At 46.9% G+C, this 18,430-nt stretch overlaps 1 protein-coding gene across 1 annotated transcript in view; it reads right to left on the reverse strand.

Annotated features, from left to right (window-relative positions):
* Positions 1 to 896: 896 nt before the first annotated feature.
* SLC12A7 (solute carrier family 12 member 7) overlaps positions 897 to 18,430 on the reverse strand; it is a 104,837-nt gene continuing 87,303 nt past the window's right edge. Inside the window, exons 22-23 of the mRNA XM_060253941.1 lie at positions 1,771 to 1,904; positions 897 to 1,255 (exon numbers count right to left, since the gene is read on the reverse strand). Coding sequence (XP_060109924.1) covers positions 1,164 to 1,255; positions 1,771 to 1,904 — 226 coding nt within the window. The 3' untranslated portion in view covers positions 897 to 1,163. The remainder of the gene's footprint in view (positions 1,256 to 1,770; positions 1,905 to 18,430) is intronic.

Genomic DNA, 18,430 nt, shown 5'->3' on the forward strand with positions numbered 1-18,430 from the left:
CCTGATTCCCTCCAGATATTATTTCTTGCTCAAAACCCGCTGTCTTTATAAAAACATTTCTGGACCACAGGGGTTTCACCTGCTAACCTTTTAAAGAAGGCAAACTAGTGTTATTGACTTAACCTACTCCTAAGCCTGCTGTTTATACTAATCTTTGCCTTATTTGTATTTCTTGGTCAGGTTTGCACCCACGACTCCTGCAAAATGAGCCCTTTAGTAAAAGTGTCCAAAACAGCTGCTGCTGGCAGGTCAGAGGCAGCAGCACCCAGAGCAGCAAATGCAGCCCCTGAAGTTTTATCCGGCCAACTCAGGTGCTTCCTGTTTCATTTTACTCTTCCCTCACCTGAAGCCTCAGGGCTGGGTTGCAACCCTTAAAAATCAGATAACCCCTCCCTCCATACTGTTTGGACAGCCCCAGCTTTCCAGTTTTGCTGCAGAGCACCACTCCCGGGCAGGGCCTCAGCAAATAAAACTCACTTTCTATTTGGTAAATGGTGGGTGGCGGCTCAATTTGCATGCTTTTAATTCAGTGGACAATATCACCCAAGTAATCCTTTCTACTTTGTGCACAGTCATCAATTAAAACACAATACTAGAGGAGTGACATATCTGTGGATTTCTTTAAACACAGAACCAGGGAAACCTGAAATGGAAACTGAACCTGCCACAACTCAGCAGGGCCAGTGGCACAAAAGATGTCGACTGGGCTCTTAGAACATTACCCTCTCTCATTTTTTTTTAAAAAGTTGTCATTATAAAAAGTAGTACAAACATAGTTGTCTGTTCCTACGACATAAAAAGCAAATTCTCCTGTTTATCACATTTAAATCCTAGGTGCAAAAAAGAACATGCCCCACCCCCACCCTCCCAAAACAATGATGAAAAACAAGGATGAAAAAGTCCCCCTGCTTTCTAAGGTTAAAAAAACAAACAAACAGATATATAGCAAATTTCTTCAGCAAAGACAAATATCAGAGATCTATGTAGGAAACAATTTTCTTTGCACAATTTTGCATAACAAAAATATAAAGGATTCAGTGGTTGAATTCTACCCTGTATGCGAGGTAGAACCCAAAGTCACGAGTCCAAGATTTGCAAAGTTCTTTTGTTCAGTTCCAGAAACAGGTGTTACTGATATATAATAGGCGCGCTTCACACAATCTTCAGGAATAAATAGTGATGACTTCACGGCCTCCTCCTCGCACCAGGAGTACTCTGTTTAAACCTTCTGTCAAAACTTCCAAAAACTCCATATCTGGGTGCGTGATATTAAGGAACAAAAACAAGACCTATGTTGCTTCTCATTCTTATGGTGACCCATTTATTATACGCCATCCTGCACGCCCCCCCCCCCCCCCACCAGAGATGTGTTAACAAAAAGGTTAATAGTGTGGAATGTCCATTTTCCAGCCTTGGCTCTACCAAGAATTCACCAGGTAAACCATTCACATTCCCAGGCTCTCTCTTATCTATCAGAAAAATGGGAAGTTCTTCAGAGGGTTATAAAAGAGCAAGGGCTAGGAAGCAGATGTCATCTCTCCTGCTGCACACTGAGGCTTTTGGAAATGGTGCGGAAAAGGGCTGTCCCTCCACACCCTTGCACAGAACTCAGGAAAAAAGAAGGTTCATTTAAAATGGCAGAAAGGTTTCGTACACTGTTGCCGAATAATAGGCAAACAGTCTTTACTTCATTCCACTCTATTTCTGTACCTTTTTCTTCACCTAACAACGTAGTGAATTTTTCACTTCTGATACCTGAAGGAAGGATACAGTTTTCATCCCCCTGCCTGTTTTTTGGAGGTCCAGGCATGTTCAGCAACACCAGCTGGGCGTGTTGTGATTTGTTTAGCACAACACCATTCAGCTTGACAGCCGTATGCATCCTTCTGACATTGGCTTGATTCCTATGACACAACAGCCATTAGACACAGATCAGCAGCAGGCCTTGCCTTATCAACACTAAAAGAAAATGTTATTGCTGTGGTCAAAAGCCCTTGAAAGCCACAACACAACATATGGAAGACTCAGCATTAGCAACTCACATCATGATAGTTTGCAAAAAAATAAAGCATTGAGGCAAAGCTCTGATGCCATGTTTACGGTTTAGATCAGGGACGGTCAGTTTGCAACATGCAGAGTAGATTTGGCCCCGGCACAACTTTCTCGCCCCCCAACCCAATATCAGGTTTTATCAAATTTTAATCACGGAAACTGTTTCATTAATCAAGAAACAAAATAGGAAGTCACCACCCATATTTCAAACAAAGGTTCACCTCACGCCCTATATGCAAAAATAAAAGATCATATCCCTTTGAAAGAAACATTTTGATCAATGATCTTTCTTCTAAAATCTGTTTTGGTGGATGATTCTAATTCATTGTGTCTGACCACCCCCCCCCCCCCGCCCCCCGAGAGGCTCAGATTGTCCCACTTGCCCCCAACATCTCTGCATTGCTGAGTACAGAATCTGGATTCCAGATACACCTATGTCTGAAGGTTAGCATTTTCCAATAAATGAGAAAAACTAATACTACCTCCTGTTCCAGTCTCTCTTTCAAAACCAAACACAGAAAGAGAGAGACTGTTCTCATCCATGTCATCTCTCCCTTCAAGGAGAGGAAGAGACAGAAGCACACCTTCTGCTCTAACTGATCTTGAAAGGCAGCCCTGGATAACAGAGATGGTCTCCAGCTGCCCCCACCTTGATCCTGATGAAGCTGACAGTGCGAAGAGGACCACTTGCCAACAAGCAGGGTTGGCGCATCCCAGTAGGCCAGGTAGGCAGCCACCTAGCCACAACAACCTGGCCACAGGGGCAGGCACCCCCTTCCCCTCCCCACATGTGCCCTGCCACCCCTGGTGCCCCTTCCCTGCCACTGCTGTGCTCACCCTTGCTGCCCTCCTTTGCTTCACCACCTACCAGGAGTGCTGGGGGCGGGCAGCAGGGGGGAAGGGGCATTGAGGGTGGCAGATGTGCTTGGAGCCCGCCCTCCCTTGCTGTGCTGCCCTGATGCTGCGAAGCTTGCCCTCGCCGCTATAGGGGCGGGGGGCTGGGGGTCTAGGGTGCCACTGGCACCAGCCCTGCCAACAAGATTGTTCTCCCAGAGAATGCATTTGCATCCAGATCTGTACTGGAGGAAGCCCAAAACACTTTGTCCTCTTTATAATGAAGAGCAATCAGCTGCCATTATTTTAAAATGAAATATATCTCTGTTGAAGAAAACCCAATGTCCTTCCCCAAATCTCTCCTCAGTTTTCTTGGAGTAAAGAGAAACAGGACATGGTTCCATACAACTTGACAGAGATAGAAGTAGCAGAAGTAATGAGATGCAGTGCGAGGCTCATTGTGCACCTGACTTTCTACTTCCTATGAGACTTGAAGATGCTTGCTAAGGCTCTCTCGAGGAGGGCAGTGGGGAAGGAGGAGAGCTGGTGTTGGAGCAGGTGCCTAGCCTTGCTCAGTCATACAGGTCCTCGCTGAAAGGCCATCGGCAGCTGGAATGTCAGCTGTGTACCAGGAAGTAAGACATTCGCTCCCTCTCTTAAAGGTGATATTGTCTTGTTTTCAACCAAGACTGCATCCACACAGGAGTGCATTTGGCAATATCACTTGGCTCTAGCACTCATTCACAATCAGGTTGGCACATATACACAGGATAATCCAAATGTCACCAACTACTGTAGTACAGTAACACAATATACATTGATGTGCAGAAGCAACTTCAAGGCAACTAAGAATATTGTACGCCCTAAGACAAGATGTTTAGAGACAGATATGGCAGACATGTATGCTCATATCTACAAACAGGCATTAATGGATAAATTATGGAAAACCAGCTCATATTATTGCCAGAATCCAATCTACCTCAATGCAAGACTGGAAAATAAATCTGCATAAGAGGGAAAGGACACTTTCTTCTGGCAGAGGGTGGGCTGCCACTGCAAACAGTCCCCCTAAATTTGGCTTAAAGGTCCCAGTGGACTTTGCCAACAAGGCCTTTGCATATAACTCTGCATCTTTTCTGGTATAACAGTGTTCACATGACCGCCCCCCCCCCCCAACACTGTGCCTTCTTAAACCAGGGCTGAAGGAGTTTGCATTCTAGTCTCATTTTCAATGCAAGAGTTTCAACAATACTTCAAAGAAATCAAACAGGAGTAAATGTGGCACTCAACATATATCACTCCATATTTTCTCTAACCCTCGCCCCAGAACCTCACAATAAGCTTAGCACTGACTATCATGCTAACATGATATCTTAACATGCCACAGTTTGGTTGGCTCCAAGTGCTGGTCTGAAATTTGGGCTCACATGCAAATATGGATCTGCCCCCCTCCCTCTGCTGGAGCGAGGAGGGGAAACTGAAGTTAAAAGGGATAAGTGGGGAAATGCCAAGTACCCTTCCCTCCCATTTCTCTCCTGTGAATGGCCCCTTTCCAAAGCCACCTTTCAGCTGAGAAGGGGCAGCTGGACATTTAGAAACACAAACTGTTCCATAACCCACATTTTAGCCCTCAGACACCCTCTCACCTCCTCATGAAATGTCAACACTATCTGTTACCATCTTATTTGCATTTTCACATGCCTGGCTGAGTTATCATCTTCACTTCTAATCTAGGTCTGAAACTAGTTTTTCCTTCATTTAAATGGCAGCCATTTGACAAAACCTCTAAATTGGAACACCTCAAGTGCCAAGGAGATGAACCAACTAAACTGGAATGACAGCAAAGATATCCAAATTGAACTAGTAATCCACAGGCAATTTCAAGGATCTTGCCTGTTGAGAACTGAGTCCTACCAAGACAGAGAAGCAGCAGACCATATAGAGGAATATAATGTCAAGCCCTTTCTCCTTCTTTTTAGCATTTGCCATTTTTATATTTAAGTCTTCAATTTAGGTACAGGCTCAGTTCAGTCATAATGCAAAACCATGACTCATTTCAGCTATGATTAGATTGAGAAACCAGAATTCACAGATGACCACTTAAATCCTGGTTTGCATGGGCAAAGACTAGTTTCACCATCTCTGCTCTTATCACCACTTCCCCTGAGGAAACTTGGTTGGTATTCTGCCTGCACTGGGACAAAGCAGTGCCAAGGAACGGAAGATTGGAAGCTCTTACCGTGAAGCTTCCTTCTCGGTGGTCCTGGAGTGGGACGGTCCGAAACTGTTGGGAGTAGGCTCCTCCTCCGGAAACAGGGTCGTTGATCGCTTGATCCGGCCTGGGGGAGGGGCCGCTCCGTTGGAAACTCTCCAGTCCATAGAAAAGCCATGCTCCCCCATCGGCATACATCTATAAAAGAAACTCTGCAGAATGGTAATAAACCACACAGAGACCATAATGATGCAACGCCATCTTAAGAACTGCAAACGGCAGAAGTAACCGTAACCAAACAGACACTTCCGCTACCAGTGCCCCAGTACCTTCCACAACCAGCTCCCACAGCTATTCGCCTAGAGCAAGGTACAACACCGGGTGGGATGGACCGTCCCACTCCAGGACCACCGAGAAGGAAGCTTCACAGTAAGAGCTTCCAATCTTCCGTTCTCCGGTGGTCCTTGGTAGTGGGACGGTCCGAAACTGTTGGGACATACAAAAGCAATATGTACCCCGGGCGGGAACCACTACATTCAACGTATAACCTGTTGTAGCACCCTGCGGCCAAAAGCCGCTTCAGTAGAGGCCCACCTATCCACCTTATAATGCCTGGTGAAGAATGAGGGGAACTCCAGGTGGATGCCCTACAAATGCCTTCCAGGGACAAGAAGGACTTGTACACTGCAGATGTGGCCGCTCCTCGTAAAGAGTGAGCCATAATTCCTCCTGGGGGCTCCAACCCTGACGCAGTGTATGCTGCAGAAATACGTTGCCCCAACCATCTGCTCAGAGTCGAAGAAGTAACTGATTTTCCCAATGAGGGAGAATTAAAGGAAACAAACAAGGACTCTGACCTTCTGAAGTCCTTGGTTCTATTAATATAAAAACTCAAGGCACGCTTAACAACTAACCGATGCCATTCTTTCTCTTTCTCGTGCTTGGGATTAGGACAGAATGAGGGTAAAACCACGTCCTGAGACCGGTGAAAAACTGAATTCACTTTAGGGATAAAGGTCGGATCAGGTCTCAACACTATCCTGTCCTCATGAAAGATACAAAGGTCTTTATCCACGGACAGAGCCTGCAACTCGGATACCCTGCGGGCAGATGTAATCCCAACCAAAACAGTGTCTTAAGGGTAAGATCCTTCAGGCTACAAGTAGCCATGGGCTCGAAAGGTGCATGACACAACGTCTTCAGCACCACGTTTAACTTTCAGGTAGGAAACCTATGTGCAGTAGGGGGATTCAACAGGGACACCCCCCTCAAAAAACGCTTAACATGCGGATACTGGAAGACACCAAGGCTTCTCCGTCGACAGCCGCATGAGGTCCTGAAACCACCCCCTTCTCGGCCAGAAGGGAGCAACCAGAATCAACTCCGCTGTCTGCTGTAGAATCTTGTGAACCAACCGGGGAATCAGTTGTAGTGGCGGGAAGGCGTACAGAAGACCGTCCGGCCAGTCGCAGTTGAGAGCGTCTACGCCCTCCGCCTGATCGTCTTTTTGTTTGGCAAAAAACTGCCGCACTTGACGATTGTCCGCAGTTGCAAACAAGTCCACAGCCACTCTGCCGTATCTGCGTTGAAGAGACTGGAACACCGCCTTGTCCAGTGACCATTCCGTCTGATCCAGCCGTTGTCTGCTGAGCCAGTCTGCCAGCCCATTGTCCTTTCCGGCTACGTGAACCGCCTTCATGGATAACAGATACTTCTCTGCCCACTCCAGTAAGCTGTTGGCCTCGCTGCACAGTTTCCTGACTCTGGTCCCGCCTTGACGGTTGACATAAGCTTTGGCCGTCACGTTGTCTGTTTTCACCAACACGTGACTCCCCTGCAACGCCGTCTGAAAACGTAACAACCCCAGACGAATCGCCCTCAGCTCCAGCAGGTTGATGCTCTGTTGGGACTCCATCTGGGACCACTGACCTTGAATCATCATCCCCTGAGAATGCGCCCCCCAGCCCGAGAGGCTGGAGTCTGTAGTTACCACTATCCTCTGTGGCTCCTTCATAGCCACTCCTTGCTGAAAACGGGATGGTACCAGCCACCACTGGAGTTGCGTCCGCAGCTCCGGTGGAAGGAACACTAGCCTGTGCAGCTTGCGAGCTATCACATGCTAAAAGGGATCAGGAAGCATTGTAGGGGCCGTAGATGGAAACGCGCCCAAGACAGTACATCCTGGCCAGACACCAGAACCCCCAAAAGCTTTGCTAGAGTCATCACAGGGACCCGAAGCAGAGACAGAACCTCCTCCAACAAGGATCTGAGGTTCACCTGTCGTGCTTCCGACAAAAACACTCTGTGCCTCCGAGTATCGATCAGAACACCCAGATGCACTATCTCTTGTGCCGGAGTAAGGTTGCTCTTTGTCCTGTTGACCACGAAACCATGGTCCTGCAGTATTTGAATAGTCCGATTGGTGTCCTCCAAGCTCTGCTGGAAGGAAGGGGCCCTGAGCAAGAGGCCGTCCAGATACGGATGAAGAGCCAAGCCCCCATCCGTAAATGAGCAACCAACGCCACCAGGATCTTGGTGAAACCTCGTGGGGAAGACTTGAGCCCAAAAGGCAAGGCCCCGGTACTGGAAGTGCCTCCCGTCGTACGTGAACCTGAGGAACCGTCTGTGGTTTGGTCGAATGGGGACGTGCAAATACGCCTCGGACAGATCGATGGACGTCAGGTATTCTTGTTCCTGAACCGCCAATAGAATGGAACGCAACGTCTCCATCCGAAACTTTTTGGTCTTCACAAATCGATTCACCCATTTTTAAGTCTAGAATGGCCTGGACATCGCCATTCTTCTTTGGCACCAGAAATAAAATGGAATACACCCCTTGACCCCTCTGAGTCGTAGGTACGGGTTCTATAGCTTCTATGTCCAATAGATGCTGGATGGCACCCAACATCCGCTGGTGCGTGGTCGGGTCTTGCTTCCTCGGGACTGCACGAAACCTCCGACGTGGAAAAAATTCCAGCTCTAATGCATAGCCCTTGGATACCGTGTCGATCACCCATTGGTCTGAAACCGTCACGCTCCATTGGTTTGCAAAAAACTGAAGGCGCCTCCCGATAGGAAGTAGCTCCGGCCTTTAGTCATTGTGACCCTCCCTTTTTGGAGTCACTTTTTTGCTTCCCTTGTTGCCTCGGCTAGAAAAGGGTTTAGCATCCCGACTGCGAGACTGCCACTTCCCTCGGAAAGGCTTAAAGGCCGAAGGCCGAGAGAATTTTTCTTTTCTTTCTTTTCTTTTTTTTTCTTTTTTTTTTTTTTGGAGTCCCGAACGGGCTGGAAGGGCTTTTTAGACTTAAAATCCTTCCTCTTAGAAGGCAAGACTTTCTTCTTGTCCTTCCCCTCAATAAGGAAGCGTTCCAGTTCGTCCCCAAAGAGGCTAACGCCTTTGAATGGTACAGCTGCCAATCTAGCCTGTGCAGCTGCATCTGCATCCCAAGTCCGCAGCCAAACGTTCCTGCGCGCTGCCAAACTGCAAGCCACTGCCCTTGCGGACAACTGCATCGCCTCTAGGGTCGCATCTGCAATAAACGCTGTGCCCAAAGCTATTTTCTTGAGCTCATCTTTGAACTCCTTTGGCGCATCACTATCTGCTGAGGCCAAATTGGATGCCCAGGTATACACTGCGCGTGCAAACAGCGATCCCGCTGAAGACGCTCGAAAGGACCAGGTCGAAGCCTCAAAGTTCTTTCGTAGTGCCTGCTCTGTCCGTCTATCGCAGGCATCCTTGGGTAGCCCATCCACATCCATGGGGAGCACAGATGTGGATAATAAACTATTTACAGGATCGTCCACTACAGGCAAATTCAGTCGTTTAGTAGCCTCTGGACTCAACCCATACAGTTTGGAAAACAGATGTGGTTAGATTTAGGCTTGGCCGGGTGTTCCCACTCCGCCTTGATAAGACTAAAAAAGGGAGCAGGCAAGGGCACCCCGGTCTGAGAAACCCCCACTTTGGGCATCATCTTCCCTGAGCCTGCAGGCAAGTCAGGGTCCAATTCTGCCTTTTCTCTGGGTGTGGCAGCAAAGTCCAGTTCCCTAAGGACCTTAGGAAGGAGTTTAGAATAATATTCCACTGGAAAAAAACCCAGACTGCACAGAAGGAGTAGCATCCGACTCTGGGGTGAAGTTGCATCACGATGATTTCCTGGGAGACTTTTTATGGGGTGGTTTGCCATTGCCTTCCCCAGTCATCTACACTTCCCCCCCCCCAGCAAGCTGGGTACTCATTTTACCGACCTCGGAAGGATGGAAGGCTGAGTCAACCTTGAGCCAGCTACTTGAACCCAGCTTCCGCTGGGATCGAACTCAGGTCATGAGCAGAGAGCTTGGACTGCAGTACTGCAGCTTTACCACTCTGCGCCACGGGGCTCTCTCTTCATCAGAGAGTTCCCCTTCCTCCTTTGCAGAGGAGTCTACTGAAGAGTCAGCCTCCTCTTCCTCCTGAGAACTATCACAAGGAGAGTCCAGGCTCATGTCTGTAGGGGCAGTGGCAATGTCTAGAACTGCGTGTCTCTTCCTTTTCTGGGAAGGGGCAGGCGCAGTAGAGCCTCGGGCAGGAGCAAACTCCTTGCTCAGTTCTCTTTTTAACCAAGCAAGCAAGTTAAACTTGGCATCCTCTCCAGATAAATCCGGTTCAGAATCCTCTCGATCTTTTTCAGAAGCGGATCCAGAGTACTTTGGGATGGAGAAATCACTGGGTGAGCCTGTCTCACTAGTCTGTCCCCGTCCGTCAGCCATCTCAGCTACTACCGAAGGCTGAACGAAAGTGAAAAGGGGAGAGGGAGAAGCCTCTGTTACCAGGCTAAATGCCTGCAATGGCGACCCCCTGCTGCGCGGTAAAAAACCCCGCCCCCCAGGCCACTAAAAAGCGCGCCTGAAATGGAGAGACCTGCTACGACATAAGCCTTCCCGCACCCCATTCAGGGGGGAGGGGGGGAATCTAGGAAACTGCCGTAAGCTACCGGGTGGGCTTCCCACATTCCATCGGAGCCCGTCCCAAGTAAACAACAGTCCGCGCGTCACAAAGAGCTTCCCGCTCTCTTTCCGGCAGCTTACCACCTCCTCTTGAGTAGACACGTTGTCTGAGGGAGCTGCTCTCAGCCGCGCTGGACCTCGGTCATCTGCTCTACGCCTGACGGCGCTGCGTGAGACCGCAAGCCTGGACTTGCCGCTCTCCCCCTCCCGCCTCAACAGGCTTCAGGAGGGGAGCCTCGCTCTCCGCGGCAGTCCCCGGCTGAACCGCCTTTGTTAGGTAAAAACCCAACGCTGGCGGTAAACAGCTCTGCCCGCTGCGGCCGAAGAACTGAATGGCAGAGACTTTCTCACAAGGAGACCTCGTCTACGGATCAATGTGCTCCGCGCACAGCGAACACGTCCTGTCTCATAACAGGGCCGTTTTGGACTGGAGAGTTTCCAACGGAGCGGCCCCTCCCCCAGGCCGGATCAAGCGATCAACGACCCTGTTTCCGGAGGAGGAGCCTACTCCCAACAGTTTCGGACCGTCCCACTACCAAGGACCACCGGAGAACAAGCCAGTATTCAACCAGGATGTCTGCATTTGTATGACTTATAAAGCAGCAGTTTAAACCAACTGATAGGTCCTGGTTGTCAAGCATGGTAAAATTCCAATGGTAATTAATGGTTTAATGGCCCTCCATAAAACTGGTCTGTGAAGTATCATGGAGGACTGAAGTAGTTTGACTCTGTTATTCTTACCCCTCCTCCTTTCCTGCTTATTGCTGTGAAGTAAGAGTAGAAAGAAATGAAACTAACAAGATAAAGAGTATTCGCACCTTCCCATGCATTCCTGGTTGGGAGTGTGAAACATCTGGGGAAAGCAAGGACGAGATACTGATAACATTGTGAGAATGTAAACATTTATGATAGTTTATGTGTTAGAGAGCCTTCCTAGCCCCCACCTTTGGGAAACCTTTGAAGTATGCCTTAAAAGAATATCGACTGTATCACTCTCAAGAACCTGTCTCAAGAAAGCGTATAAGTCTATCAATAAACATAGTTTTGTATCCACTTGACTCGTCATTGAGAACTGCATGCTTGGCATTTTGAGAGTGATCCCAAAAGAACTTTAACGGCTCTCGATGCAAGGAGCTCCTGGTCCTCAGGGAACGAGTTCATACCCTTGAGGCTGAGGTGACTGACGTGGAGAAGCAGAGACAGTCAGTTAGGCACTCACGGAAGACTCTTGGGGACGTGTTAGTTGAACCCCGATCGGAACGTGGCAGCCCTGTTGCTGCCAGGGAGCATGAGGGTCAAGAGGGAACAGGGCACCGGGCTGAGGATAAGGGGAATGTGCCCTCAGAAGGGACCTCTTCTTCGGTTGGTGAACGGCAATCCTTTCGCACCAAGGAACCATCCCTGGGCGGGGAGAGAGGGAGGGTCTTGGTAGTTGGTGATTCGATCCTTAGGCAAGTAGACAGCTGGGTGGCAAAACCACGTACTGACCATATGGTGACTTGCCTGCCTGGTGCGAAGGTAGCAGACATTACGCGTGTAGTAGATAGGCTGATAGACAGTGCTGGGGAGGAGCCGGTGGTTGTGGTGCATGTTGGTACCAACGATGTGGGGAAATGCAGTCGTGAGGTCCTGGAGGAAAAATTTAGGCTGCTAGGCGGGAGACTTAAGGCCAGGGCCTCCAAGGTAGCCTTCTCAGAAGTGCTACCTGTTCCATGTGCAGAGTTGGAGAGACAGGCACAAATTAGAAGTCTTAATGTGTGGATGAGACGATGGTGCAAGGAGGAAAGGTTTAAGTTTGTTAGGCACTGGGGTGCTTTCTGGAACAAGCGGAAGCTGTACAAAAAAGACAGTCTCCACTTGTCCCCGGATGGAACCAGGCTGCTGGCGCTTAAAATCAAAAAGGTGGCAGAGCAGTTTTTAAACTAAATCTAGGGGAAAAGCCGACAGGAGATGAAATGTCTCTGGTTCAGGAAGACTCATCTCAAAGAGATGAAGGGTTAGCTGTTACTTTTCTACCGGGTAATGGAACAGAGTTGTCCACTGAGACGGTGACAAACATAATGGACTGCCTGCAGAGTCTCGAGGCGGCAGGAGGAAGGTGGCGGGCCTAGCTTGCCTAGGAAATTATAGAGGTTTGTACGCAAATGCTAGAAGTCTTCGAAGTAAAATTGGTGAGTTGGAATGTTTAGTGTTGAGAGAAAACATAGACATTGTGGGAATTTCAGAAACTTGGTGGAATGAGGAGAATCAGTGGGACACGGTGATTCCTGGATATAAGTTATACCGGAAGGATAGGGAGGGAAGGGTTGGAGGTGGGGTGGCTCTGTATGTAAGAGAGGGCATACGGTCCAGTAAGACTGAGGTCAGAGAATTAGACTCCCTTATAGAAATGCTTTGGGTTGAAATAGAGGGCCCAAAAGGCAATTTAACTATGGGAGTTTGTTATCGCCCACCAAATCAAAAGACAGAGGATGACTATAATATGATGGAAGGCTTAAAGATGGTGGCTAGATGAAAAAACTGTGTCGTCATAGGTGATTTTAACTACCCATAGATTGATTGGGTCAATATGTGTTCTGGTCGAGAGAAAGGGACTGAGATTTTAGATGCTCTCAATGACTGTGCTATGGAGCAGATGGTCACAGAACCTACCAGGGGTGGGGCGATCCTGGATTTGGTCCTAAGTAATGCCCAAGACCTGGTGAGAGATGTAAAAGTGATCGCACCACTTGGGAGCAGTGTATAAATAGGGTGTCAGTTGCCCCAAAAGACCAGCACAACCACTTTTAACTTTAAAAGAGGTAAATTCTCTGAGATGAGGAGGCATGTGAAGAGGAAACTGAAAGAAAAGGTAAATAGAGTCAAAACCCTTGGGGAAGCTTGGAGGCTATTTAAAACTACAATCCTAGAAGCTCAGATAAAATATATACCACAAGTTAGGAAAGGTACAAACAGGTATAAGGGAAGGCCTGCATGGTTAACAAACAAAGTAATGGAAGCTGTAAAAGGTAAGAAGGACTCCTTTAAGCGGTGGAAAGCTAGTCCAAGTGAAATTAATAAAAGGGAACACAGGCAATGGCAAATCAAATGCAAGATTGTGATCAGGCAGGCAAAAAGGGACTATGAGGAGCATATTGCAAAAAACATAAAGACCAACAATAACAATTTCTTCAAATATATTAGAAGCAGGAAACCAGCCAGAGAGGCAGTGGGGCCCTTGGATGACCAAGGGGTCAAAGAATTACTGAAGGAGGATAGGGAAATGGCTGAGAAGCTAAATGAATTTTTTGCCTCTGTCTTCACTGTGGAAGATGAGAAGTGTTTGCCTGCTTCAGAACCACTTATTTTGGAAGGGGTGTTGAAAGACATGAGCCAGATTGAGGTGACAAGAGAAGAGGTCCTACAACTGATGGACGAATTAAAAACTAGTAAGTCACCAGGTCCGGATGGCATACATCCAAGAGTCCTGAAAGAATGCAAAGCTGAACTTGTGGATCTCATGACAAAAATATATAATCTTTCATTGAAATCTGCCTCCGTTCCTGAGGACTGGAAGGTAGCAAATGTCACCCCCATCTTTAAAAAGGGTTCCAGAGGAGATCTGGGTAACTACAGGCCAGTCAGTCTGACTTCAATACCGGGAAAGTTGGTAGAAACCATTATCAAGGACAGAATGAGTAGGAACATTGATGAACACGAGTTATTGAGGAAGACTCAGCATGGGTTCTGTAAGGGAAGATCTTGCCTCACTAACCTGTTACAGTTCTTTGAGGGGGTGAACAAACATGTGGACAAAGGAGACCCGATAGATATTATTTACCTTGACTTCCAGAAAGCTTTTGATAAAGTTCCTCATCAAAGGCTCCTTAGAAAGCTTGAGAGTCATGGAGTAAAAGGACAGGTCCTCTTGTGGATCAAAAACTGGCTAATTAATAGGAAGCAGAGAGTGAGTATAAATGGGCAGTCTTCGCAGTGGAGGACTGTAAGCAGTGGAGTGCCACAGGGCTCGGTACTGGGTGCCATGCTCTTTAACTTGTTCATAAATGATTTGGAGTTCAGAGTAAGCAGTGAAGTGGCCAACTTTGTGGATGACACTAAATTGTTCAGGGTGGTAAGAACCAGAGAGGATTGTGAGGAACTCCAAAGGGATCTGTTGAGGCTGGGTGAGTGGGCGTCAACGTGGCAGATGAGGTTCAATGTAGCCAAGTGCAAAGTAATGCTCATTGGGGCCAAGAATCCCAGCTGCAAATACAAGTTGATGGGGTGTGAACTGGCAGAGACTGACCAAGAGAGGGATCTTGGGGTCGTGGTAGATAACTCACTAAAAATGTCAAGACAATGTGCGATTGCAATAAAAAAGGCCAATGCCATGCTGGGTATTATTAGGAAGGTAATTGAAAACAAATCAGCCAGTATCATAATGCCCCTGTATAAACCAATGGTGCGGTCTCATTTGGAATACTGTGCGCAATTCTGGTCACCGCACCTCAAAAAGGATATTATAGCATTGGAAAAAGTGCAGAAAAGGGCAACTAGAATGATTACAGGTTTGGAACACTTTGCCTATGAAGAAAGGTTAAAACGCTTGGGGCTCTTTAGCTTGGAGAAACGTCGACTGCGGGGTGACATGATAGAGGTTTACAAGAGTATGCATGGGATGGAGAAGGTAGAGAAAGAAGTCCTTTTCTCCCTTTCTCACAATACAAGAACTTGTGGGCATTCAATGAAATTGCTGAGCAGTCGGGTTAGAACGGATAAAAGGAGGTACTTCTTCACCCAAAGGGTGATTAACATGTGGAATTCACTGCCACAGGAGGTGGTGGCGGCTACAAGCATAGCCAGCTTCAAGAGGGCGTTAGATAAAAATATGGAGCAGAGGTCCATCAGTGGCTATTAGCCACAGAGTGTGTATATGTGTATATATATATATATATGTGTATATATATATTTTTGGCCACTGTGTGACACAGAGTGTTGGACTGGATGGGCCATTGGCCTGATCCAACATGGCTTCTCTTATGTTCTTATGTTAACCACCTGCTCGAAATCAAAACAGAAGTTTTCTACAGAGCAGTGTGTGTGGGGGAAGCATCTGGCCACTGAAACCGAGAAAGAAATGGAAGAATGACCAAGCGAGGAGCAAAAGGGGGAGGATGGGCTATGGTATAAAGACGACAAGCTGTACGTCCCCAAAAGCCTCTGTGCGGAGGTCTTGCAGTTCTGCCATTCTAACAAACTGGCGGGGCACTTTGGGTATGTGAAGACACTACGTTTGGTTAATAGACAATTTTGATGGCCCTCCATGAAAAAGGACATTTCTGAGTTTGTGGCTTCCTGCCCTATCTGTCTAATGGCGAAAAGACCGGGGGGGGGGGACCCCCCCCCCCCGGCTTATTAAAACCTCTGGAGACAGCCACCCGGCCATGGTCAGTAATGGATTTTATAGTGGAGTTACCGGCTTCGCAAGGGAAAACCGTAATTATGGTAGTAGTGGACACCTTTTCCAAATAGGTGCATTTCATTCCCTGTGCTCAATTGCCCACGGCAAAGAAACTAGCCTATCTATTCTTCCATCATATTGTGAAAATCCACTAATTCCCTGACAAGATAATTAGCGACCGCGGGCCACAGTTTGTTGCCAACTTTTGGCAGGAGTTTTGCAAATTGATGGGAATAGAACAGGGCTTGAGTTCAGCTTACCATCCCCAAATGGACGGGCAGATGGAACGAGTGAATGCGCTCTTAGAACAGTATTTACGGTGTTATGTGACTCACCAACAGTCTAATTGGGTAGACCTATTGCCGTTTGCTGAATATGGCTATAACAACAGTGTGCATAGCTCGACCAAAGCCTCCCCGTTTCAGATAGTGAACGGGTATGAGGGCAAACCTGTCCTGCTGCTACCAGGGGGAGAAAAATCCAGAGATCCCACAACGTTCGAACAATGGTGGGAAAAGTTAGGGAAAAGTTGGAGTGGAATACAGAAAAACCGCCAAGGAAGCCTATAAGAGGCAGTATGACAAATCCCATGTCCCTGCGTGGGACTTTAAAGTAGGAGATAAAGTGTTTGTGTCCACCAAGAATCTCCCGCTGAATCAACCCTCAAAGAAATTGGCGTATCGCTTCCTGGGACCATTCAAAATAAAGAGGGTGATCAACAAGGTGACAGTTGAATTAGATTTGCCCAAAATGTTTAGTAAAATACACCCTGTCTTTCATTGCAGTCTTCTGAGGTGAGAACCGGGTGGTACCCCTTGGCACCCTCGACCACCAGCTCCACAACCTATCCAGATTGGGAATCAGAGTCATCATAAAGTACAGGAGATTTTAGATTCGAAATTCAAATGTGGAGTATTGTATTATTTGATTAAATGGAAGCATTTCCCGGCCAGCCAAAATGAATGGGTGGCAGAGCAGGATGTCATGGCACCTGATCTGATTAGTAAATTCTATAAAGCATTTCCCCAGAAGCCCCGGCGTTGATTAAAGGGGGTGCAGTATGTCAAGCTTGGTAATCCAATGGTAATTAATGGTTTAATGGCCCTCCATAAAACTGGTCTGTGAAGTATCATGGAGGATTGAAATAGTTTGACTCTGTTATTCTTACCCCTCCTCCTTTCCTGCTTATTGCTGTGAAGTAGAGTAGAAAGAAACAAAACTAACAAGATAAAGAGTATTCGCACCTTCCCATGCATTCTTGGTTGTGAGTGTGAAACATCTGGGGAAAGCAAGGACGAGATACTGATAACATTGTGAGAATGTAGACATTTATGATAGTTTATGTGTTAGAGAGCCTTCCTAGCCCCCACCTTTGGGAACCCTTTGAAGAATGCCTTAAAAGAAGTTATCAATGTATTGACTGTATCACTCTCAAGAACCTGTCTCAAGAAAGCATATCAGTCTATCAATAAATGTAGTTTTGTATCCACTTGACTCGTCATTGAGAACTGCATGCTTGACACTGTTATGATGTAACCTAACTAGCCACTGCTAGTGAAGTGGCCCACATTTAGATGATCACAGTGTCTGTCATTAGCTTAATTAAACCTGGTTTCACGAAATGCCTAACCTGAGCCAGTCCTTCAGAAGAAATCTCTCTCTCTCTCTGCTGAATAGGGTGACTGAATGCCAACAATTATTATGGAGGACGAATATATATATAGACTCCCCACCTCCCTTTTTTTTAACATGAAGGAACACCAGTGTGCAGTGGAAAGATCTGCGGTACAAAGGAAAAGATGACTCACACAGAGAGATCTTTCAGTAATTCTTTAGAGGGAAAAATGGAGGTCTACAGAAGAAGAAAATATTGTGACACTGAGGTTGAATGCTCTGCCAGAGCAATGATACACCTAATCATACAAAAGACTTTTGATAAGATTATCTACTGTTACGGTCATGGTTCGGAAAAAAGTGGGGGACTGGAAGTGGGGGTATGGAAAAACACTGTAGCACCATTCCCACAAATAAAGGATTTGGAAAATGAGCGTTAGAGCTTTATGAACCCAACAGGCTATTTCCCCCCTTTAACACCCCCCCCCCCCCATTTGCTATATTGTAGCCATAATCTTTGCAATTATGTCAGTGTTACCTTATCCAAAAAAAAAGAAAAGAAGATATTGGATTTATATCCCACCTGCCCTTCACTTGGAGTCTCAGAGCAGCTGACAATCTCCGTCCCTTCCTCTCCCCACAACAGACGCCCTGTGAGGTAGGTGGGCCTGAGAGAGCTCTCAGAGAAGTGCTCTTGTGAGAACAGCTCTGCAAAAACTGACTGACTGAAGGTCACCCAGCAGCTGCATATTGAGGAGTGGGGACTCAAACCTGGTTCTCCCAGATCGGAGTCTGCACACTTAACCACTATATCAGACTGACTCTCCAAAAACTATTGTGCATCTGATTGCTGAGACAATGGGAGGGGGGGGGAAGGTGCTACATCCCTGGGATTTTGATGAAGGAAATTTCAGGTAATTTATACTGGCATAGGGCTACCTTCATTTTATGACACACATATTGTGATTTATTCTGGGGGGGGGGGGGAATAAAGAGAGATTTAGTTTAGAAAAGGGAGAACAACATAAAAGGAAAATATGACAGGAATGCTAAGCCATCACATTCACATGCTAATACATAAATATGCCACACACTGAAAACTGAAAAGCAGCTGATCTGAAGGAGGCATGCAACTATGGTAAAACAATAAAGCATGAGGAAACAGAAAAACAACCTAAATTAAATCAATTTTGACTTACAGATTTTCCCATTCTCTATATGAAAAAACAAATGTATAAATATATTAGTTGATGAATATGTGAAACATTTTCCCCAGAATAACTGCTTAAATA

The sequence above is a fragment of the Heteronotia binoei genome, chromosome 14 (assembly GCF_032191835.1).
Source record: "Heteronotia binoei isolate CCM8104 ecotype False Entrance Well chromosome 14, APGP_CSIRO_Hbin_v1, whole genome shotgun sequence".
Classification (NCBI taxonomy): domain Eukaryota; kingdom Metazoa; phylum Chordata; class Lepidosauria; order Squamata; family Gekkonidae; genus Heteronotia; species Heteronotia binoei.